This window comes from Microtus oregoni, unplaced genomic scaffold (genome assembly GCF_018167655.1).
Source record: "Microtus oregoni isolate MIOR12 unplaced genomic scaffold, Mior012 000018F_ref0000195, whole genome shotgun sequence".
NCBI lineage: Eukaryota > Metazoa > Chordata > Mammalia > Rodentia > Cricetidae > Microtus > Microtus oregoni.
Window position 1 is genome coordinate 18,758,319 of NW_024543077.1, and position 19,601 is coordinate 18,777,919.

General features: G+C 40.6%; 1 protein-coding gene across 3 annotated transcripts in view; it reads left to right on the plus strand.

The window, feature by feature from the left end:
* Nucleotides 1-1,767, plus strand: part of LOC121458758 (multidrug resistance protein 2) — a 54,624-nt gene extending 52,857 nt beyond the window's left edge. For all 3 annotated transcript variants that reach the window (XM_041668116.1, XM_041668114.1, XM_041668115.1), the window contains one exon: nt 1,260-1,767. In XM_041668116.1, the coding sequence (XP_041524050.1) occupies nt 1,260-1,475 (216 nt within the window). In that variant the 3' untranslated portion in view covers nt 1,476-1,767. The remainder of the gene's footprint in view (nt 1-1,259) is intronic.
* The last annotated feature ends 17,834 nt before the right edge of the window (nt 1,768-19,601 follow it).

The window sequence follows — 19,601 nt, forward strand, 5'->3', positions numbered from 1 at the left end:
TGTCCCAGGCCCACTCCGGTCCAGGTAGCTGACTCAATCCTGCTTCTGTGGAGTTCACCATCCCAGGCCGGCTTCAGCCCAGGTCACTGGCTCAGTCCTGCTTCTGTGGATTTTGCTGCCTCAGGCCTGCCCTGGCCTAGGTCACTGACTCAGTCATGTTTCTGTAAATGTCCCTGGTCTGGATTCACTCCTACTCATGCGGAAGTCGCTGTCTCAGGCCTGTTCTGTCCTAGGTCACTGGCTCAGTCCCCTTTCTTCTTTCACACGAAAAAATATACATTATACATGTAAGAGCTATAGTTGTTACACCTAGATCCCCACATGAGAGGAAACATGCATTGTTTTGTCTTTCTTACACCTATTGCCTGCTTTTATTTTCCTTTTCTCCCCTTGGCCCTTTCCAACCTCTGTATAACCTCCCTTCTACTTTTATATCATATACACATTTAAATATAAAATCTGTATTTGAAAAAGATACTTGGCATTGGTCTTCTGATTATGGCGTATTTCTTTAAGCATGATACTTCCCATTCCATTTCCTTCAAACGACACGACTTAATTCTCCCTAATGGCCAAATATAACTCCATTGTGTATATGTGCCACATTTTCTTTAGTCATTCACCTGTTCATGTGCACCTAACAGAAATAGTACAGGGTTATAGATATGCACGTATCTCTGGTATTGTGGCTTAGAGCCTTTAGGTACATACTTAGGCACAGCTATAGCTGATTATACGTTTCCCTTTTTGTTTTGATTTCTTCTGCACTGATTTCCCTAGTGGATTTCCCAGTGCTCATTCCCACCAGTAGTGCATCAGGGTCTTACTCTTTTCTTGGTCCTAGCAGCCTATGTTGTCCTTGGTTTGCTTAGTGTCAGTTTCTGACTTCCATGTGACAGGATCAGCAAAGTTTTAGTATGCTTTTTCTGAGAACACAATTAAAGAAGGGCATGGTAGAGAAATCCTGGGGCTGGTTATGGAGGGGATGATAGGAAGATGGCGTTTTTTTTTTTTTTACCTTTTTTTAAACTTATTTATTTATTAATTTATTATGTATACAATATTCTTTCTGCATGTATGCCTGAAAGCCAGAAGAGGGCACCAGATCTCATTACAGATGGTTGTGAGCCACCATGTAGTTGCTGAGAATTGAACTCAGGACCTTTGGAAGAGCAGGCAATGCTCTTAACCACTGAGCCATCTCTCCAGCCCCAAGATGGCGGTTTTTATCCTAACTCTCTTGTGTGACTGGTCAACAGGTGGTCCAGGAAGCCCTGGACAAAGCCAGGGAAGGCCGTACCTGCATCGTGATCGCTCACCGCCTGTCCACCGTCCAGAACGCGGACTTGATCGTGGTGATTCAGAACGGCAAGGTCAAGGAGCAGGGCACCCACCAGCAGCTGCTGGTGCAGAAAGGCATCTATTTCTCAATGGTCCAAACCGGAGCAAAGCGCTCGGGAGCTGTGACTGCTTGAAATATGAAATATTTTTAATGCTGGTGTTTAAATATGGCACCTAACCAAAGTTAAAAAGGTGAATGATGTTAACGGTAATTTCATTGAGATGAGTCTTTGGAAGCTTTGTAATTAAATGAACTGAAATTGAAAAAAATGTCATTGAATGGAGGCAGTGTTTTTAATTGTATTATGTGATCCATAAGAGAGTTTAAAGATTATTTAAATAAAATTTGTTATGATTTAATTTTTAATTTCAATCCTAATTTGTTTATTGATTATAAAAGTTGTAAAAAGTACTGAAATATTCCAGATAGTGCCTATAAAAACTAATTTTTCATATTATTGGAGTCATCTTGTCTATCATGTGTATGAATTTATATATTCTTCCAAATAGGGTGCTGTAAATGATTTCAGGTTTCTAAAAAATGGATTTTTTGTGAGATGGTTACATAATTTAAGTAATTTCCATTCGGGGTATCTTTCACATGGAGACTCACAAAGCCACCTGTTTAGATGCCTCCTGGACTTGGTCTGCTGGTCTTTATATTGCCGTTCCTGGTGGATCTCAAACCCAGCACCCAGGGCAACCTGCAAGTGGGAAAGCAGAGGCAGAGCTATGATGTAGGAGCAGTTCGAAAGTAATGTAACTTTCTTTTATTGCTTTAATAAGGAGCTCTTCAATGATTATTATAATTTTGTAAGTTTAATTACTCCTTGATAACAGTTTGGTCTCTTTCAAAGCTGACCTTCTTGATGGGAGATGTTTACAATGTGCCACAATTGTCAATCTGCCAAGATGGAAACACGAGAAATCAAGAAAATATCACAAAAAGCTTAACCCTAACACAGGGTAAATGCAAGTGAGAATCACAAGCTCTAGGATTCAAGGGCTGTGTTTATCACAGACAATTGATATCTTTAACATATAAAGTGCTCATAAAAAGAAAAAACCTATGGGCAAATGACATGATCAAGTCATTCCCAATGAGAAATGTTATGACAAAATACATACAATTTTAGTAATAAAGAGTACAAGTTAAAGTAGCTGACTTGCTTAGTAACGTCCTGATAAATAGAAAGTATCCTTTCTTTCTTTCTTGACATTTTATGGGTAAATGTTTTTATTGTTCTCTAATATTGTTTTTTAATTTATTTTTTATTTTTTAAATTTATTTATTTATTTATTTATTTATTTATTTATTTATTTATTTTTGGTTTTTCGAGACAGGGTTTCTCTGTGGTTTTGGAGCCTGTCCTGGAACTAGCTCTTGTAGACCAGGCTGGTCTCGAACTCACAGAGATCCGCCTGCCTCTGCCTCCCGAGTGCTGGGATTAAAGGCGTGCGCCACCACCGCCCGGCAAATTTATTTATTTATTAAAGATTTCTCCCTCCTCCCCGCCACCGCCTCCCATTTCCCTCCCCCTCCCCCAATCAAGTCCCCCTCCCTCGTCAGCCCTAAGAGCAATCAGGATTCCAAAAACCATCTTTTCTCATTTTACATGCCAAATCCATTTCCCACTCTCTCCCCTCCTCCTGCTCTCTCCACTGTTGATGGAGGAAGGTCATTGGCTAATAAAGGAACTGCGTTGGCCCATTTTATTGGTTAGAGGATAGGTGGGAGGAGTAAACAGAACAGAACGCTGGGAGGAAGAGGAAGTGAGCTCAGAGACGCCACAGCTCTCCTCTCTGGAGCAGACGCCTGAGAGAGACGCCATGCCCTGCTCCCGGGATGAAGCTCCGACCCAGGATGGACTAGGCTAGAAGCTCCGACCCAGGATGGACTAGGCTAGAATCTCCCCGGTAAGCGCACCTTGGGGTGCTACACACAGATGATTAGAAATGGGCTAAATTAATATGTGAGAATTAGCCTAGAAGAGAATGGGCCAAGCAGTGATTAAATGAATACAGTTTCCGTGTAATTATTTCGGGGCATAAGCTAGCCAGGCAGGCGGCTGGGGTGTTGGGGACGCAGCCCCGCCGCTCTTATTACTACACACTGTCCCTCCAGCTCCATCCCACCCCCATCTACTCTTCAGAGAGGGTAAGGTTTCCCATGGGGAGTCAGCAAAGTCTAGTACATTTCTGCTTTGAGGCAGGACCAACCTCCCTGCCCCATATCTAGGTTAAGCAAGGTATCCCTCCAGAGAAAATGTTTCCAAAAAGCCAGAACAAACAGTAGGGATAAATCCTGGTTTCACTGCCAGTGGCCCCACAGTCTGTCCCAGCCAAACTGTCACCCCATTCAATGGGCCTAGTTTAGTCCTATGCTGATTCCTTTCAGTTCTAAGTTGGAAGGCTTCCATTAGCTCAGGTAAGCTGTTTCCGTGGGTATCACAATCATGGTCTTGATTTCTTTGCTCATGTTCTCACTCCTCCCTCTCTTTGACTGGACTTTGGGAGCTCAATCCAATGGTCCTCTGTAGTTCTCTGCATCCACTTTCATCAATTGCTGGATGAAGATTCTATGATGACATTTAAGATAGTCATCAATCTGCATATGGGGCAAGGACAGTTCAGGTACCCTCTCCACTTTGCATAGGGTCTTAGCTGAGGTCATCCTTGTGGATTCTTGGGAATTTCTCTAGTCCTAGGTTTCTTGCTAGCCCTATAATGGCTCCCTCAATCAAGATATCTCATCCCTTGTTTTCTGTCTCTGCCCTTCACCCATCTTGACCATCCTGTCCCCTCTAGTTCTCCTCCCTACTCCCCTTCTCTCGCCCTTCTACCCTCCTTTCTCCCCCACCCCCATACTCCCAATTTTGTCATGAGCTCTTGACTACTTCCCCTTCCTCTTCCCATGGGCATCTATGTATGTTTCTCTTAGGGTTCTCCTTGTTACTTAGCTTCTCTGGGGTTGTAGACTATAGGCTCCATAACCTTTGCTTTACTGCTGGTATTCACCTATGAGTGGGTACATATCATGCTCATCTTTCTGAATCTGGGTTATCTCACTTGGAATAGTTTCTTCTACTTCCATTTGTTTGCATGAAAAATTAAAGATGCCATTTCTTTTTACTGTTGAGTAGTATTCCACTGTGTAAATGTACCATGTTTTCTTTTTTTTATAAATTTATTATGTATACAATATTCTTTCTGCATGTATCCCTGCAGGCCAGAAGAGGGCACCAGACCTCATTACAGATGGTTGTGAGCCACCATGTGGTTGCCGGGAATTGAACTCAGGACCTTTGGAAGAGCAGGCAATGCTCTTAACCGCTGAGCCATCTCTCCAGCCCTGTTTTCTTTATCCATTCTTTGGTTGATGGGCATCTAAGTTGTTTCCAGGTTCTATTATTACAAATAATGTTGCTATAAACATAGTTGAACAAATGTCCTTGTAATATGGTTGAGCATCCTTTGGGTATATGCCCAAGAGTGGTATTGCTGGTCTTGCAGTAGGTTGATTCCCAATTTTCTGAGATACTACCATACTGATTTTCAGAGTGGTTGTACAAGTTTGCATTCCCACCAGCAATGGAGGCGTATTCCCCTTCCTCTGCATCCTCTCCAGCATAAGCTATTATTGGTGTTTTTGAGCGTCAAATGTTGCTCTAAGAAAAGCAAACATCCCTACCACTCTCAAGAATGATGGAGGTGAGATGACACTTGGTAAACTTTAAAGCTCATTGTAAGGGGCTCTGAAAATATCCTATGAATTATCACTTTAAGAAACACTGAAGAGTGACTCAGAAATGTCTGCCATTTCCTTAAAATAACTATTAAGTTTATTTTGGGTGAGTAGTGTATGCCACAGCACACGGGTAGAGAAGACGGGAAAATATCTACAAGTCACATATTTACTTTCTTTCCACCTTGTGGGTCTTGACGATTAAATTCACACTATCAGATTGAATTCAGGCTATCAAGTTTGGTGGTGTCTTTACTTGATGATTAAATTCAAACACATAGGCATCCTCATGAATATTAACCTTCATCAGGCGATGAAAGGAGACAGAGACAGAGACCCAAATGGGAACACCGGACAGAAATCTCAAGGTCCAAATCAGGAGCAGAAGGAGACGGAGCACGAGCAAGGAACTCAGGACCATGAGGGGTGGGTGCACCCACACACTGAGACAATGGGGATGTTCTATCGGGAACTCACCAAGGCCAGCTGGCCTAGGTCTGAAAAAGCATGGGATAAATCCGGACTAGCTGAACATAGCGGACAATGAGGAATACTGAGAACTCAAGAACAATCGCAGTGGGTTTTTGATCCTACTGCACGTACTGGCTTTGGGGGAGCCTAGGCAGTTTGGATGCTCACCTTAGGAGACCTGGATAGAGGTGGGTGGTCCTTGGGCTTCCCACAGGTCAGGGAACCCTGATTGCTCTTCGAGCAGATGAGGGAGGGGGACTTGATCGGGGGAGGGGGAGGGAAATGGGAAGCGGTTGCGGGGAGGAGGCAGAAATCCTTAATAAATAAATAAATAAATAAGAAAGTCAAATGAAAAAAATAAATAAATTCACACTATCAGAGTGAATTCAGGCTATCAAGTTTGGTGGTGTCTTTACTTGACGATTAAATTCACATTATCAGAGTGAATTCAGGCTATCAAGTTTGGTGGTGTCTTTACTTGCTAAGCTATCTCCCTTATCTTACGCACTATTTCTGTGCTAAGCTATCTCCCTTATCTCACGCACTATTTCTGAAGTCAAACAATTTTAGTATAGATATATAAGTTAAAGTAGTTTTTTAAGTCAAGCTTGGTCCTGTATGAATCCAAGTCCTGGGGAGACTAAGGAAGGAAGTTTGTAAATTCAGACCTGCCTAGACTCTGTTTCAGAATGAAAGAAGGAGCTGGGTGTATTAGCACATGCTTTTAATACCAGTAGAGCTGAACAGATCTCTGACTTCTAAGACAGCCTGGACTACAAAGAAAGTTCAAAGACAGCTATGGATACACAGAAAAGCCCTGTCTTCAGGAAAAAGAGGAAGAAAGAAAGGTTGACAAAGGTAGTGGGAGAAAGAAAAAGGGTCTTGGGAGATACTTTAGTCACTAAAGTGGCTAACATGCAAGCAGAAGGCCAGAGTTCAATCCCCATCACTCCACAGGAAGCTTGGCATGGTGGCACATGCATATAATCCATGCTGGGAGACACAGATAGGATGGTCCCTGACACTTGCTGCTCAACTAATCTAACCAAATCAGTGAGCCCTGTGTCTCAGTGAGAGACCCCATCTCAAGACAAACTAGACAGCTCCTAAGGAATAACATTTAAGGTTGACATCTAGCTTCTATTTGCATGTGTGTTTACACAGGCACACACACATATCCATATACTCACATATTCACCAGCAAATGCATGAACATGTAAGCACATCAGCACACACCACAAAAAAGCAAAAGAAAAAAAAAAGAGAAAGCAAGAGAGAAGAGAAGAAAGGGAGAGAGGAAGAGGGGTCTTTTGTAACTGGCCTTTGTGTGGTTCCTATGAATCCTGAATTGTATTTAGTGTCTTTATAATTATTTCTCAGAATCTCCCATAAATAAAGAGACTGAAATTATGAAAAGGCTGAAAGACATTGAGAATGTTCCACCTTTGCCCAGGTTCTCCTCTTTTTGTTTAGCTCTTTGTATTAAACTGGGGAAAGTGAGGCCCTAGCCAGCAACCTCTGACAGAGCAGGCCTGAGGCAGCAACCCCCACAGGGGCAGGTACAAGGGAAGAACCGCTGAGGGAGCAGGCCTGAGCCAGAGACCTCTGTGGGAGCAGGCCTAGGCCAGAGAAATATATACAGAAATAGGACTGAGCCAGCGACCTCCGCCAGAGCAGGCCTGAGGCAGCAATCCCCAAAGGATCAGGTATTATGGAGGAACCGCTGAGGGAGCAGGCCTGAGCCAGAGAACTCTTCAGGACTGGTCCCAAGCCAGGGACCTACATGGGAGCAGGCTCAGGCCAGGGATACACACACACACACACACACACACACACACACACACACAGGACTGAGCCAGTGACCTCTACCAGAGCAAGCCTGAAACAGCAATCTCCACCAAAGCAGGCCTGAGGCAGCACCTCACAGGAGCCGGTACAAGGAAACCACCCCTGAGAGAGCAGGCCTGAGCCAGAGACCTTTGCAAAGGTAGGGGGAAGGTGGGGAGGGGGATGACAACAACACTGGACATAAATCAATAAAAACAAGTGGCCCTACAACAGCAATACTTTAATAACTAAATATAAATGAAGCAGAAGAAAATGACCTAAAAATAACTTTAGGAGAATGTTTGAGGCCCTTAAAAAGGAAATAAAAAATTCCCTCAAAAAATGGAGGAAAAGAAAATTGAAAAATTAGAAGAAATCAGTAAATCCCTAAAGAAAACCAAGAAAAAGCAATCAAACAGGTAAAAGAAATGATTAAAGACTTGAATAGCAAATTAGAGACAATAAAAAAAAACACAAACTTAGAGAATTATAGAAACAGAAATTATGAGAAAATGATCAGGAACCACAAAAGCAAGCACAAACAGCAAAATACAAGAGATGGAAGAGAGAATCTCAAGCACTGAAGATACAACAGAGTAAATAGACTCGGTCAAAGAAAACATTAAATCTAACAAAAGCTTAATATAAATTATCCAGGAAATATGGGACACCATAAAGAGACCAAACCTAAGAATAATAAGTATAGAAGTAGAAAAACTCTAGCTCAAAGGCACAGAAAATATATTCATCAAAATCATAGAAGAAAACTTCCTCAACCTAAAGAAAAATATGCATATGAAGATACAAGAATCTTATAGAACACCAAATAGACTGGATTAAAAAAAAAAAACAAGTCCGCTTGGCACATAAAAATCAAACACTAGGCCGGGCGGTGGTGGTGCACGCCTTTAATCCCAGCACTTGGGAGGCAGAGGCAGGCGGATCTCTGTGAGTTCGAGACCAGACTGGTCTACAAGAGCTAGTTCCAGGACAGGCTCCAAAACCACAGAGAAACCCTGTCTCGAAAAACCACAAAAAAAAAAAAAAAAAAAGAATACTAAGGAAAAATGCCAAGTAACATATAAAGACAGACCTATCAGAATTACAATGGACTTCTCATTGGAAACAATGAAAGCCAGAAGGTCCTGGTCAAGCATTATGCAGACATTAAGAGACCATGGATGCCAGCCCAGACTACTATACCCAACAAAAAACAAGATTTCACCAATACCTAGCCAAAAACCCAACACTAAAGAAAGTACTAGAAGGAAAACTCCAACCCAAGGAAGTTGGTTACATGCACAAAACCACAGACGACATATGATCTCACAGCAGCAAATCCCAAAGAATGGAAAAAACACACAATAACATCACCAATAATGAAAACTAAAATATCACGAACTACCAGTCACTGGTCATTAATATCCCTTAATATAAATGGACTCAACTCACCTATAAAAAAACACAGGCTAACAGATTGAATACGAAAACAGAATGCATCCTTCTGCTGCATTCAAGAAACACACCTCAACCTCAAAGACAGACATTGCCTTAGAGTAAAGTTTTGGAAAAAAAAATTTCCAATGAAATGCACCTAAGAAAGAAACTGGTGTAGCTATCCTAATATATAACAAAATAGACTTCAAACTAAAATCAATCAAAAGAGACAAAGAAAAACATTTCATATTAGTCAAAGGAAAAATTCATCAAGAGAAAATCTCAATACTGAACATTTATGCCCCAAATACAAGGACACCCTCATATGTAAAAAAAAAACACTACTAAAATTTAAATCCCACATTAAATCCCACTTAAATCCCACATTCTAATAGTGGGAAAGTTTAACACCCCACTCTCACCACTGAACTAATCTGTCAGACAGAAAACTAACAGAAAAGTAAGGGTACTAGCAGATGTTATGACTCAAATGAACTGAAAAGACATCTAGAGAACATTCTATCTCAGCACCTCACAGAACTTTCTCAACAACTGACCACATACTAGGTAACAAAGCAAACCACAACAGATACAAAAAAAAAAAAAAACCCAAACAAACAAAAAACTGGAAGAACCCCATGTATGTCATCGGATCACCATGGCTTAAAATTAGAATTCAACAGCAACACTAATTCCAGAAATTCCACAAACACATGGAAATTAAACAATGCTTACTTGAATCAATAGGTCAAGTAAGAAATTAAAGACTTCCTAAAATTTAATGAAAATGGTCACACAACATACCCAAATTATCGGGACACAATGAAAGCAGTGTTAAAGAGGAAAGTTCATAGCACTAAGTACCTATATAAAGAAGCTGGAAAAATCCCACAGTAGTGAGTTAACAGAATATTTGCAAACTCTAGATAAAAAAGAAACAAACTCAGGAGGACTAGATGGCAGGACATAATCAAATTGACAGTTGAAATCAACAAAATAGAAACAAAGAGTCAATGAGACAAAAAGTTGGTTATTTGAGGAAAATTGGCAAAACAGACAAACCTTTATCCAAACTAACCAAAAGGTAGGAAGAGACTATCAAAATCAGAAGTGAAAAGGGGAAATAACAACAGAAATAAAGGAAATCCAGAGAATCGTCAAGTCATATTTCAAAAACCTATACTCCACAAAATTGGAAAATTTAAAGTAAATGGACAACTTTCTGGATAAACATCACCTTCCAAAATTAAATCAAGACAAGATAAGGAAATTAAACAGACATATAAGTGTTAAAGAAATAGAAACAGTCATCAAAAGTCTTCCAACCAAAAAAAGCCCAGGGTCAGATGGTTTCCAAGCATAATTCAACAAGCCTTTCAAAAAAGAACTTATAACAATACTCCTCAAAATGTTCCACAATATAGAAACTGAAAGAATATTGCCAAATGCTTTTTTTGAGGCTACAATTATCCTGATACCCAGCCCACATAAAGACATTACTAAGAAAGAGAATTACAGACCAATTTCACTCATGAACATTGGTGCAAAAATACTCAATAAAAAACTGGCTAATTGAATCCAAGAACACATCGGAAAAATCATTGACCATGATCAAGTCAGCTTCATCCTAGAGATGCAGAATATGAAAATCTGTCAATGTAATCTACCATATAAACAAACTGGAAAAAAAAGATCATTTCATTAGATTCTTAAAAAGCCTTTGACAAAATACAACACCCCTTCATGATAAAGTGTTGGAGAAATCAAAGATACAAGGAACATACCTAAACATAATAAAGGCAATATACACAAGTGAACAGCCAACAAACATCAAACTAAATGGAGAGAAACTCAAGGTAATCACACTGCAATCTCCAAAATATATAAAGAACTCAAGAACTTGGTCATCAAAAGAACAAATAACCCAATAAAAAAATGGGGTACAGACCTAAGCAGGAGCTCTCCACAGAGGAATCTAAAATGGGTGAAAGACACTGAAGGAAATGCTCAACATCTTTAGCTATCAGGGAAATGCAAATCAAAACAACTCTGAGATTCCATCTTACACTTGTAAGAAAGGCCAGGATCAAAAACACTGATGACAACTCATGCTGGAGAGGATGTGGGGTAAAGGGAACACTTCTCTATTGCTGGGGGAGTGAGAACTGGCACAGCTACTTTGGTTATCACTATGGCAATTTCTCAGAAAATTAGGAGACAACCTTCCTCAAGACCCAGCAATACCACTTTTGGGTATATACCCAAAGGATGCTAAATGTACCGCAGGATCACCCACTCATCTATGTTCATAGCAGCATTGTTCGTCATATCCAGGAGCTGGAAAGAGCCTAAATGCCCCTCGACCAAAGAATGGATAAGGAAAATGTGGTGTATTTACACAGTGGAATACACACTGCAAAAAAACAAACCAAAACAATGACATCTCAAAATTTGTGAACAAATGGATGGATCTAGAAAACATCATATTGAGTGAGGTAACCCACACACAAGAAGACAAATATCCCATGTACTCACTGATAGACGGAAAGCAAAGAAAAACCAAACTACAATTCACAATCCCAGAGAACCTAGACAACAATGAGGACCCTAAGAGGGATATACATGGATCTAAACTACATGGGATGTAGAAAAAGACAAGACTTCCTGAGTAAACTGGGAGCATGGGAACCATGGGAGAGGGGAGAGAGAGAAGAGGAAGGGAGAGGAGTGGAGAAAAATATATGGCTCTATAAAAAAATAATAATAAACTGGGGAAAAGTATGGCTCCTGTAAGTTAAATTGGACATAAAGTATGATTGAAAATTCTGGTCAAATTCTTGCCTCATCTGTATGGGGATTTAAAAGTTCACGTTGAAGAGAGATTTCCCATCCACAGTCGGATGACTGAACAGGTTCCCCATCTGTACCACTTGTAAATTTTCCTTTGCCAGCTGTGTGACAGCAGGGGTTTCTCCTCATCTTCACTGAGGGGCAAGACAAATCAGCACATTTTCCTGAGAAATTGCTCTATCTGTGGGCTAGCGTGGGGCAGGGAAAGAAAATAAAGATGTTCTCCTTTCTGTTCCACTTCTTCCGGAAAATTTAAAGTTATCTTATGGTAGTCATTCTAAAATAAGTTCTGTACAAGGTAGGAAAAGGTGGTTGACTTTGAAATGATATATCACCTTTCTTATGGGAGGTCTTAACTTTAACTGTGGAAATGGGACCTGAAACTCCCCATGGCTTAGACTTACTCACTGACAGTTAAAAAGATCAAAATATAGTAGACAAGTTATAACCTGATATGACAGCAGCTGATAGGTCAAGGACTATAGGCTACTGGGAAATTTGCCTTAGAACTATAAAGAATGCTGTTATCTTTTACCTTCCGGTTATTATTGTTGTTGTTTATGATTTAGTAGAATGCTACTGTCTCTATACTCTGTTTCTTAATTCATGGAAAGAAAAAATGAGCACATTTACACTGAGCCAGAGACGCCAGATAGAGCTTAGGGATGGTTATATGTTAGGCTTCTTAGTGGCATTTGTAAATTAACAGCGATAATGCCCTGCTGGTTACAGTCGAAGGAATGAATGAAACCCTAGCCACAGAAATTTGACTACCATCCAGTGGAAGAAGATTTTCTAGCAGTCACACTCTGTGACCTCTAAGTCTGGGCAGACCACAGCTGTCTTTACAGCACAGTGCTAGAATGTTTTGGGTGTCACCAGCTATGGAATATTACTCATGGAGCATGAGTTTCCTCCTGTTCAAACAACTATTCTAGAATCTGCACAGGACCTATGCCTGTCCCAGGAAGAAATCTGGATGGATTGCCTGCCTCTCCTCTGCCAGCTTTGGTTTCCTGATTCCATTCATAGAAACAAAACTTTAGAGCTGGACAAGGCGGCACATGCCTACAGTTCTAGCTCCTCCAGGGGCTGATGGGGAGAGGACCTTACTAACGCCAAGGAGTTGAGACAACCCTGTGTAACATAGCAAGACCCAACCTCAGAAAACAACAACTACAAAACACAAGCCCCGAGAAAAGTTCCTAAAGTTACATGTCCGACACACAAGAGAGTGACTTCCAAATCTCCTGTCTCCACACTCATCTCATTATACTGTGGCAATCAGAGGAGGACCGTGGCTGTAAACGTGGAGCAGATGCAATCAACAACGGTGTGGTGGCATTTCACTTGTATTTTAATAAATAAAGCTGGCCTGAATCTCAGAAAAGTAAACAGCCACACCGGCCATCCTTACAGACCAGGTACTGGTGACACACACCTTTAATCCCAGGAGCCACAGTAGCTTGCCATAGAAACCAGGCGATAGCAGTGCATGTCCTTAATCCCAGAGCTAGAAAGGATTATAAAATGGGAGGAGGCAGCTCTCAATCTCAGGCTCATCCTGAGGTTTCCTGGAGGTAGGGTCACCATTTTTGGACTGAGGTCGTGGTAAGAGCCAGTGGCTGGCTGCTTTGCTTTTCTGACCTTCAGGTTGAACCCCAATATCTGTTTCTGAGTTTTTATTAATGGTGCTTTACAATGTCATCAATTTAACATGGCACAATCCCTATCCTAGAGGCTGCTGCTCTTTTGTAATTGAGTGTGGCACTGCCAAGCCAGAAGAATACTATGATTATACATACACTAATACAAAGAGGAAAATTTCATTCCATTTCATATATGGCTCACTTCCTGAAGTGGGGAGGAAAATCCAGGCCAATCAAAGAATTTACTGGGCAGAGCACACCCTTTGTGGGTCACCACCCTCTGCGAATTTCTCTGCCTAGAAGAGAGACAAAGGGCATAAAAAGAAAACGTGCCAGTTCTGCAGGCCACACATGGATAGGACAAAAGGAGACCTGAAGGAATTCAGAAGAGGAGAAGCACACTGACATAAGGATGATGTGCACATCTGTAGTCCTACCACGTGGGAGACTACAGCAGGGGAATGATGGGCTCAAGGTCAACCTAGGATGCATCTCCAGAACAGACTTTTACCATGAATCACGAGACAGGGAGAGAACAGTGAACTTAAGTGTTAAGGCACACATCTGTAACCCAGCACTTCAGGAGTGGAATAATCGGAGTCAAATATGGTGGCTACATACTGAATTTGAGGACAGCCTGGGCTACATGTAGAATTGAGAGAGGGAGGGAGGGAAGGAGAAAGAGATTCAAATGCATGATTTCTAAAATAAGCTATTAAAGAAGTCTGGAGTAAACGGCTGTAATGCTATAATTGAAAATGCAGTTAGACATGTCTATTGGAAGCCCCCTCACAGGAAGACACATTAAATATGACCCTTGGCATCAATGGGCTTACTATCTACTTGGAACATGACCACAAACAGTTAATTCAATGCAAAGGCAGGGCTTCTAACTTCTTTTGGAGTTACAGAGTATAGTTATAAGGGGAATAAACACTGATGGTTATTCTAAAGTATAAACGGTGCACACTCGGGTGGTGATATGTAACATTGGTGTTAGATTCCAGATCATAAAAGGAAATTATCAATCATTTCCATTCTAAAAATTAACATAATCTACAAATCAAGATGGCTTGGATGTCTTTAAGGTTTAGAAAATTGATATTTTAATTCTTTAATTTAAGCTTCCTCAAATCATTGTGTTTAGTCACTGCAAGAAAGCATGATTCTAGTATATATTAATTACAGTGATTGGCTTCTTTCCTCTTGTCTTTATTCCAAATGTGCCCCCTTGTGGTGCTGTTTGTACTTAGCTAGGGCCTGTTTCTGTTGGTGAGGAGCCAACTGCAATGACAACTGTTTCAGTTCTGTCCTGTATCCCTCCCTGATTTGACCCCTGATTTTACTGCACACATGAACTTCTTGCCTGAGAAGGAGCTCGGGAGAATGAGACCTATACCAGGCTTCAGACCCAAAGCATCTTTCAAATGGAAAACAGATGAGAAAAGTTTTTGTTTTTAAAACCATTTTATTATAGACCTTTGTTTGCCTGTTTTCTGAAACAGGTAGTCCAGGCTGGCTCTGGTCCTCCTGCCTGAATCACCTCTATGCTGGAATTATGTGTATTAACATAGACCGTGTGTGTGCATGTGAACTTGTGTGCATGTGTGTATGTGTGTGTGCCTGGTGTATGTAAATGTATGAGTTTGTATGTGTGCATATGTATGTGTGGAGGCTATAGGTTGAAGCTGGCTGTCTTCCTCTGTTGCTCTTTTGATACAGAGTTTGCTCACAGAGATCTGCGTGCCTCTATTTCCTGAGTGCTAGGATTAGAGGCATGCCACCACTGATGTGGGATTCCCCCTGTATGCTGTGATTACTGTTGATTAATAAAGAAAACTGCACTGGGCCTATAGCAGGGCAGAACTGACCTAGGTGTGGAAAACTAAACTGAATTCTGGGAGAAAGAAGGCAGAGTCAGGAGAAGCCATGGAGCTGCCACCAGAGACAGATGCAAAATGCCAGTCAGAACCTTACTGCCGCACCCGCCTCAACCAGCAAGGAAGATGCAACATCGGAGCTCTTCTTGCAAGCAGTTTATTCAGGACCTTGTTCACAGCAATCTTTCTCCTTCTCTTTCTCTCTCTCCCCGGGCAAACCTCTCCCAGCCTTTAAAAAGGCACGGGCTGCCAACCCAGGATTGCCACGTGGGCACTGCCCATAGGTTCATGCATATGCAAGTAGCTGACGACCATTGGGTGATAATAGCATGAATCAGGCCTTAGCCATATTAGGAGTTGATTATCACAGAGAGCACTCGCTTTTGGGATTGCGGAGGGCGGAAGCCAGCACCATCAGGGGCAGCTCCACGCAGCTCTCTATGCATCGCCATCAGGTGCGGCTCCACGCAGCTCTCTATGCATCACCATCAGGTACAGCTCCACGCAGCTCTCTACACCTTACCAGTAGGCCACGAGGCTCATAGTAAAATATAAAATAACAGAAATGAGTTAATTTAAGATATAAGAGTAAGCCAGAAATACACTTTAGCTATTGGTCAAACAGTATTACAAATAATAAAGTTTCTGTGTGATTATTTCATGGTCTGGGCAGCTGGAATCAAGCAGCCTCCCCCAAAACCAATACTGCCCAAATTTAAGAGTTTTATCTTTTTTCCAGTTAACTTTTTGAGTACCCAAACTTAGAGTCTAATGCAATCACTTCTCGTGTAATGAATAAAATTTTAGGAATAACATTTCTACTAGTTGCTGGGATTTTTCAGGACCTGAAACCCAACTTGCTTCCTTGGTCCTCACAGGAATTTTCTTTTCCTAGTATTGCAGCCTTAGCTTGTAGCAGGTGACTTAAGAAAATAAAAACAACAGTCAGTGGGTCCCACATGCTCATGCTGCTGGCTTCCTCAGGTTCATTCATATCAGTGTTGGAGCAACATGTTAGTTAACAGCTTTAACCTCAACTCTCCTAGCTGCAGAGATCAAAGTGTGGTTGACCTAGATGTGTGAAGGATTCCAAGAGATGATATGTTTTGTATTAGACATACATGTAATAGTGTCACCATTCCCAGATGGTCAGACTATAAGTCCACCAGGGAAGAACTGGCATGGGGCCTTCCACACAGTCCTAATGAGGAGCTGTTTTAGGTTTCTTCATCATCTTCCTTCCTGCCTGGTCAGCTTGGCAGCTTCTGCCTTCACTGCTTTGTGGATTCCCAGAGATCACAGTGCTCAAGAATGGTAAGATTCTGGACACTGTCTGGAATTCATCCGCTCCAACTTTATAGGAACTTAGGTAAGGATACAGTTGTGCATTTGAACTCCATTGGCATTTTTATTAATTATGCATGTGCATGTGTGTTATTTGTACACATGCACATGTATGGGGCCCAGAAGTCAATGTCAGATGTCTTCATTTAGTGCTAGGGTTTCGGTCACATGCCACCATACATCTGTGTTGCTGCTCTGAAGTCACATCTCCAAGTTTGTGCAGCAGGCACTTTAGCAGCTGACTGAGCTATCTCTCCAGCCCCCACTTGTGCTTTTTAGTTAGTCATTTAATAAAGGGGAGGTTTGACAGAAGAGAAACGGGTGCTGTTTGTGCATGGACCTCAGCTCTTGCAGAATGAGAACAATTCTGGCAGTGATGCACAGCATTCTGAATATAATAATACTACTACACTGTACTCAGGTGATTAAGACAGAGGTGGGAGCCGAGCTCCGTCATGATGTGTGAGGTCCTCAATTTTATCCTTAGCACCTCAAAGGGGAAATAAAAAAGAAAAAGATAAAGATAGTAAATTTCGCATAAACATTTTCCCCGAATTTCAATATTTCTCTAAAAAAAAGTAACTGTCAGCATTAACATTTAAAATACTTTCTAAATTTCTTGTGTATTAATCAATTTAATTATTAATTTATTTATTTTTGCTTTGTGACAGGAGTCCCTCTTCTGTGGCCCAGACTGACCTGGAACCGAATATTTAGTTGGTCTTGAATTTGTGGCAATCCTTTTGCTTCAGACTCTGACTATTGGGAGTACAGACATAAATCACCTACCTAGACTTTCCAAACTATTCTATTACAGTTTTTACTTCTGTGTTAATCATGTTGATTGAAAGTAGTATTAAAATGTAACCTCTTGAAAATATTTTCTTTGAATGTTGTATTAATTGTTACTATTATTAAACTATGAAGTATGTAGTATAGTTCTATACAATAGTTAAGGAATATTTTTTCACATCTTCCAAGGATACTTGGATATAATATTTTTTATTGGAAAAATACATATCTGGACTATAGCCATATATAAAGTTGTTTGGTTTTTAAAAATAGATTGGAAAATGTGGCTCCGTGGTAGAGCCCAGCATGTATTCTAGCCCTAGCATCTCAAAACTAAAAATAGAAAAATAAAATGGGACTGGGATGTAGCTCAGTAGTAGAGTCCCCTGTTCACCCACTGGCGGTGCTGATATAAGTGTGTAGAAGGAGCGGCGGGCTGCGTTCCCCCACGGCTCCCACGCGGCTAGCTTTATACCCAAAATAACAACAAACAAATTCTATTCTTTTAAACCCTGCTTGGCCCGTTAGTTCTGGCCTCTTCTTGGCTAACTCTCACATCTTGATTAACCCATTTCTAGTAATCTGTGTAGCACCATGAGGTTGTGGCTTACTGGGAAGGATCATAACCTGCGTCCATCTTGGAGAGGAGAGCTATAGCATCTGCCTCACTGCCTTCTTCCTCCCAGCATTATGTTCTGTTTACTCTTCCTACCTAATTTTCTGTCCTATCAAAGGGCCAAGGCAGTTTCTTTATAAACCAATGAAAGTAACACATAGACAGATGACCCTCCTCCATCATAAATGTAATAAATGGGCTAGGCCAGTGTGCTATTTAATATACTCTGGTGTCTGTGAGAATGCTGGCAGAAATTTCATCAGAATTACACCTGACTTCTCAGTGGAGACAATGAAAGCCAGAAGGTTGTGGTCAAGCATTATGCACACATTAAGAGACAATGGATGCCAGCCCAGACTACTATACCCAGTAAAACTTTCAATCACTATAGAAGGACAAAACAAGATATTCCATAACAAAACTAGATTTCACCAACACCTAGCCAACAATCTAGCACTACAAAAAATACTAGAAGGAAAATTTCAACCCAAGAAAGATGGCTACACCAACAAAAACAAAGACAATTGATGGTCTCATAGCAGCAAATCCCAAAGAAGGAAAAAACATAAAAATTAACATCACCAACAATAAAAACTAAATTAACAGGAGACAGAATCACTTGTCATTAATATCCCTTAATGTAAATGGATTCAACTCACCTCTAAAAAGGCACAGGGTAACAGATTGGATAGGAAAACAGAATCCATTCTTCTTCTGCATGCAAGAAATATCTCAAACTCAAAGACAGACATCATCTCAGAGTAAAGGGTTGGAAAAAAATACACCAATCAAATGGACCTAAGAAACAAGTGGGTGTAGCCATCCTAATAGCTAACAAAATAGACTTCAAGCTAAAATCAGTCAAAAGAGACTAAGAAGGTCATTTCAAATTAGTCACAGGAAAAATCCATCAAGAGGAAATCTCAATACTGAACATCTATGTCCCAAAACACTTCTAAAACTTAAATCATACATTAAACCCCACACACTAATAGTGAGAGACTTAAGTCCTCTCTCACCACAGGACAGGTCAATCAGACAAAAAATGAACAGAGAAATAAGAGAACATGTTATGATTCAAATGGACTTAACAGACATCTATAGAATATTGCATCCAAACAGAAAAGAATATACCTTCTCAGCATCTCATGGAACCTTCTCAAAAATTGACCACATACTTGGTAACAAAACAAAGCTCAATAAATACAAAAAAAAAAAAATGGAATAACCCAATGTAGCTTATCAGATCACCATGGTTTAAAACTGTGGGTTTTCTGGAACACATGGAAATTAAACAATTCTCACCTGCATCATCAATGGGTCAAGGAAGAAATAAAGGGAGAAATTAAAGACTTCCTAAAATTCACTAAATGCCTACATAAAGAAGCTAGAAAGATCCTACACTAGTAAATTAACAGGAACATTTGAAAACTTTAGAACAAAAAAAAGCAAACTCACCTAAGAGAACTAGATGGCAGGAAATAAAGTGAGAACTGAAATCAACAAAATAGAAACAAAGAAAACAACACAAAGAATCAGTGAGACAAAGAGTTGGTTCTTCAAGAAAATTAACAAAACAGACAAACCTTTATCCAAACTAACCAAAAGGCAGAGAGAGAAATTTAACAAAATCAGAAATGAAAAGGAGG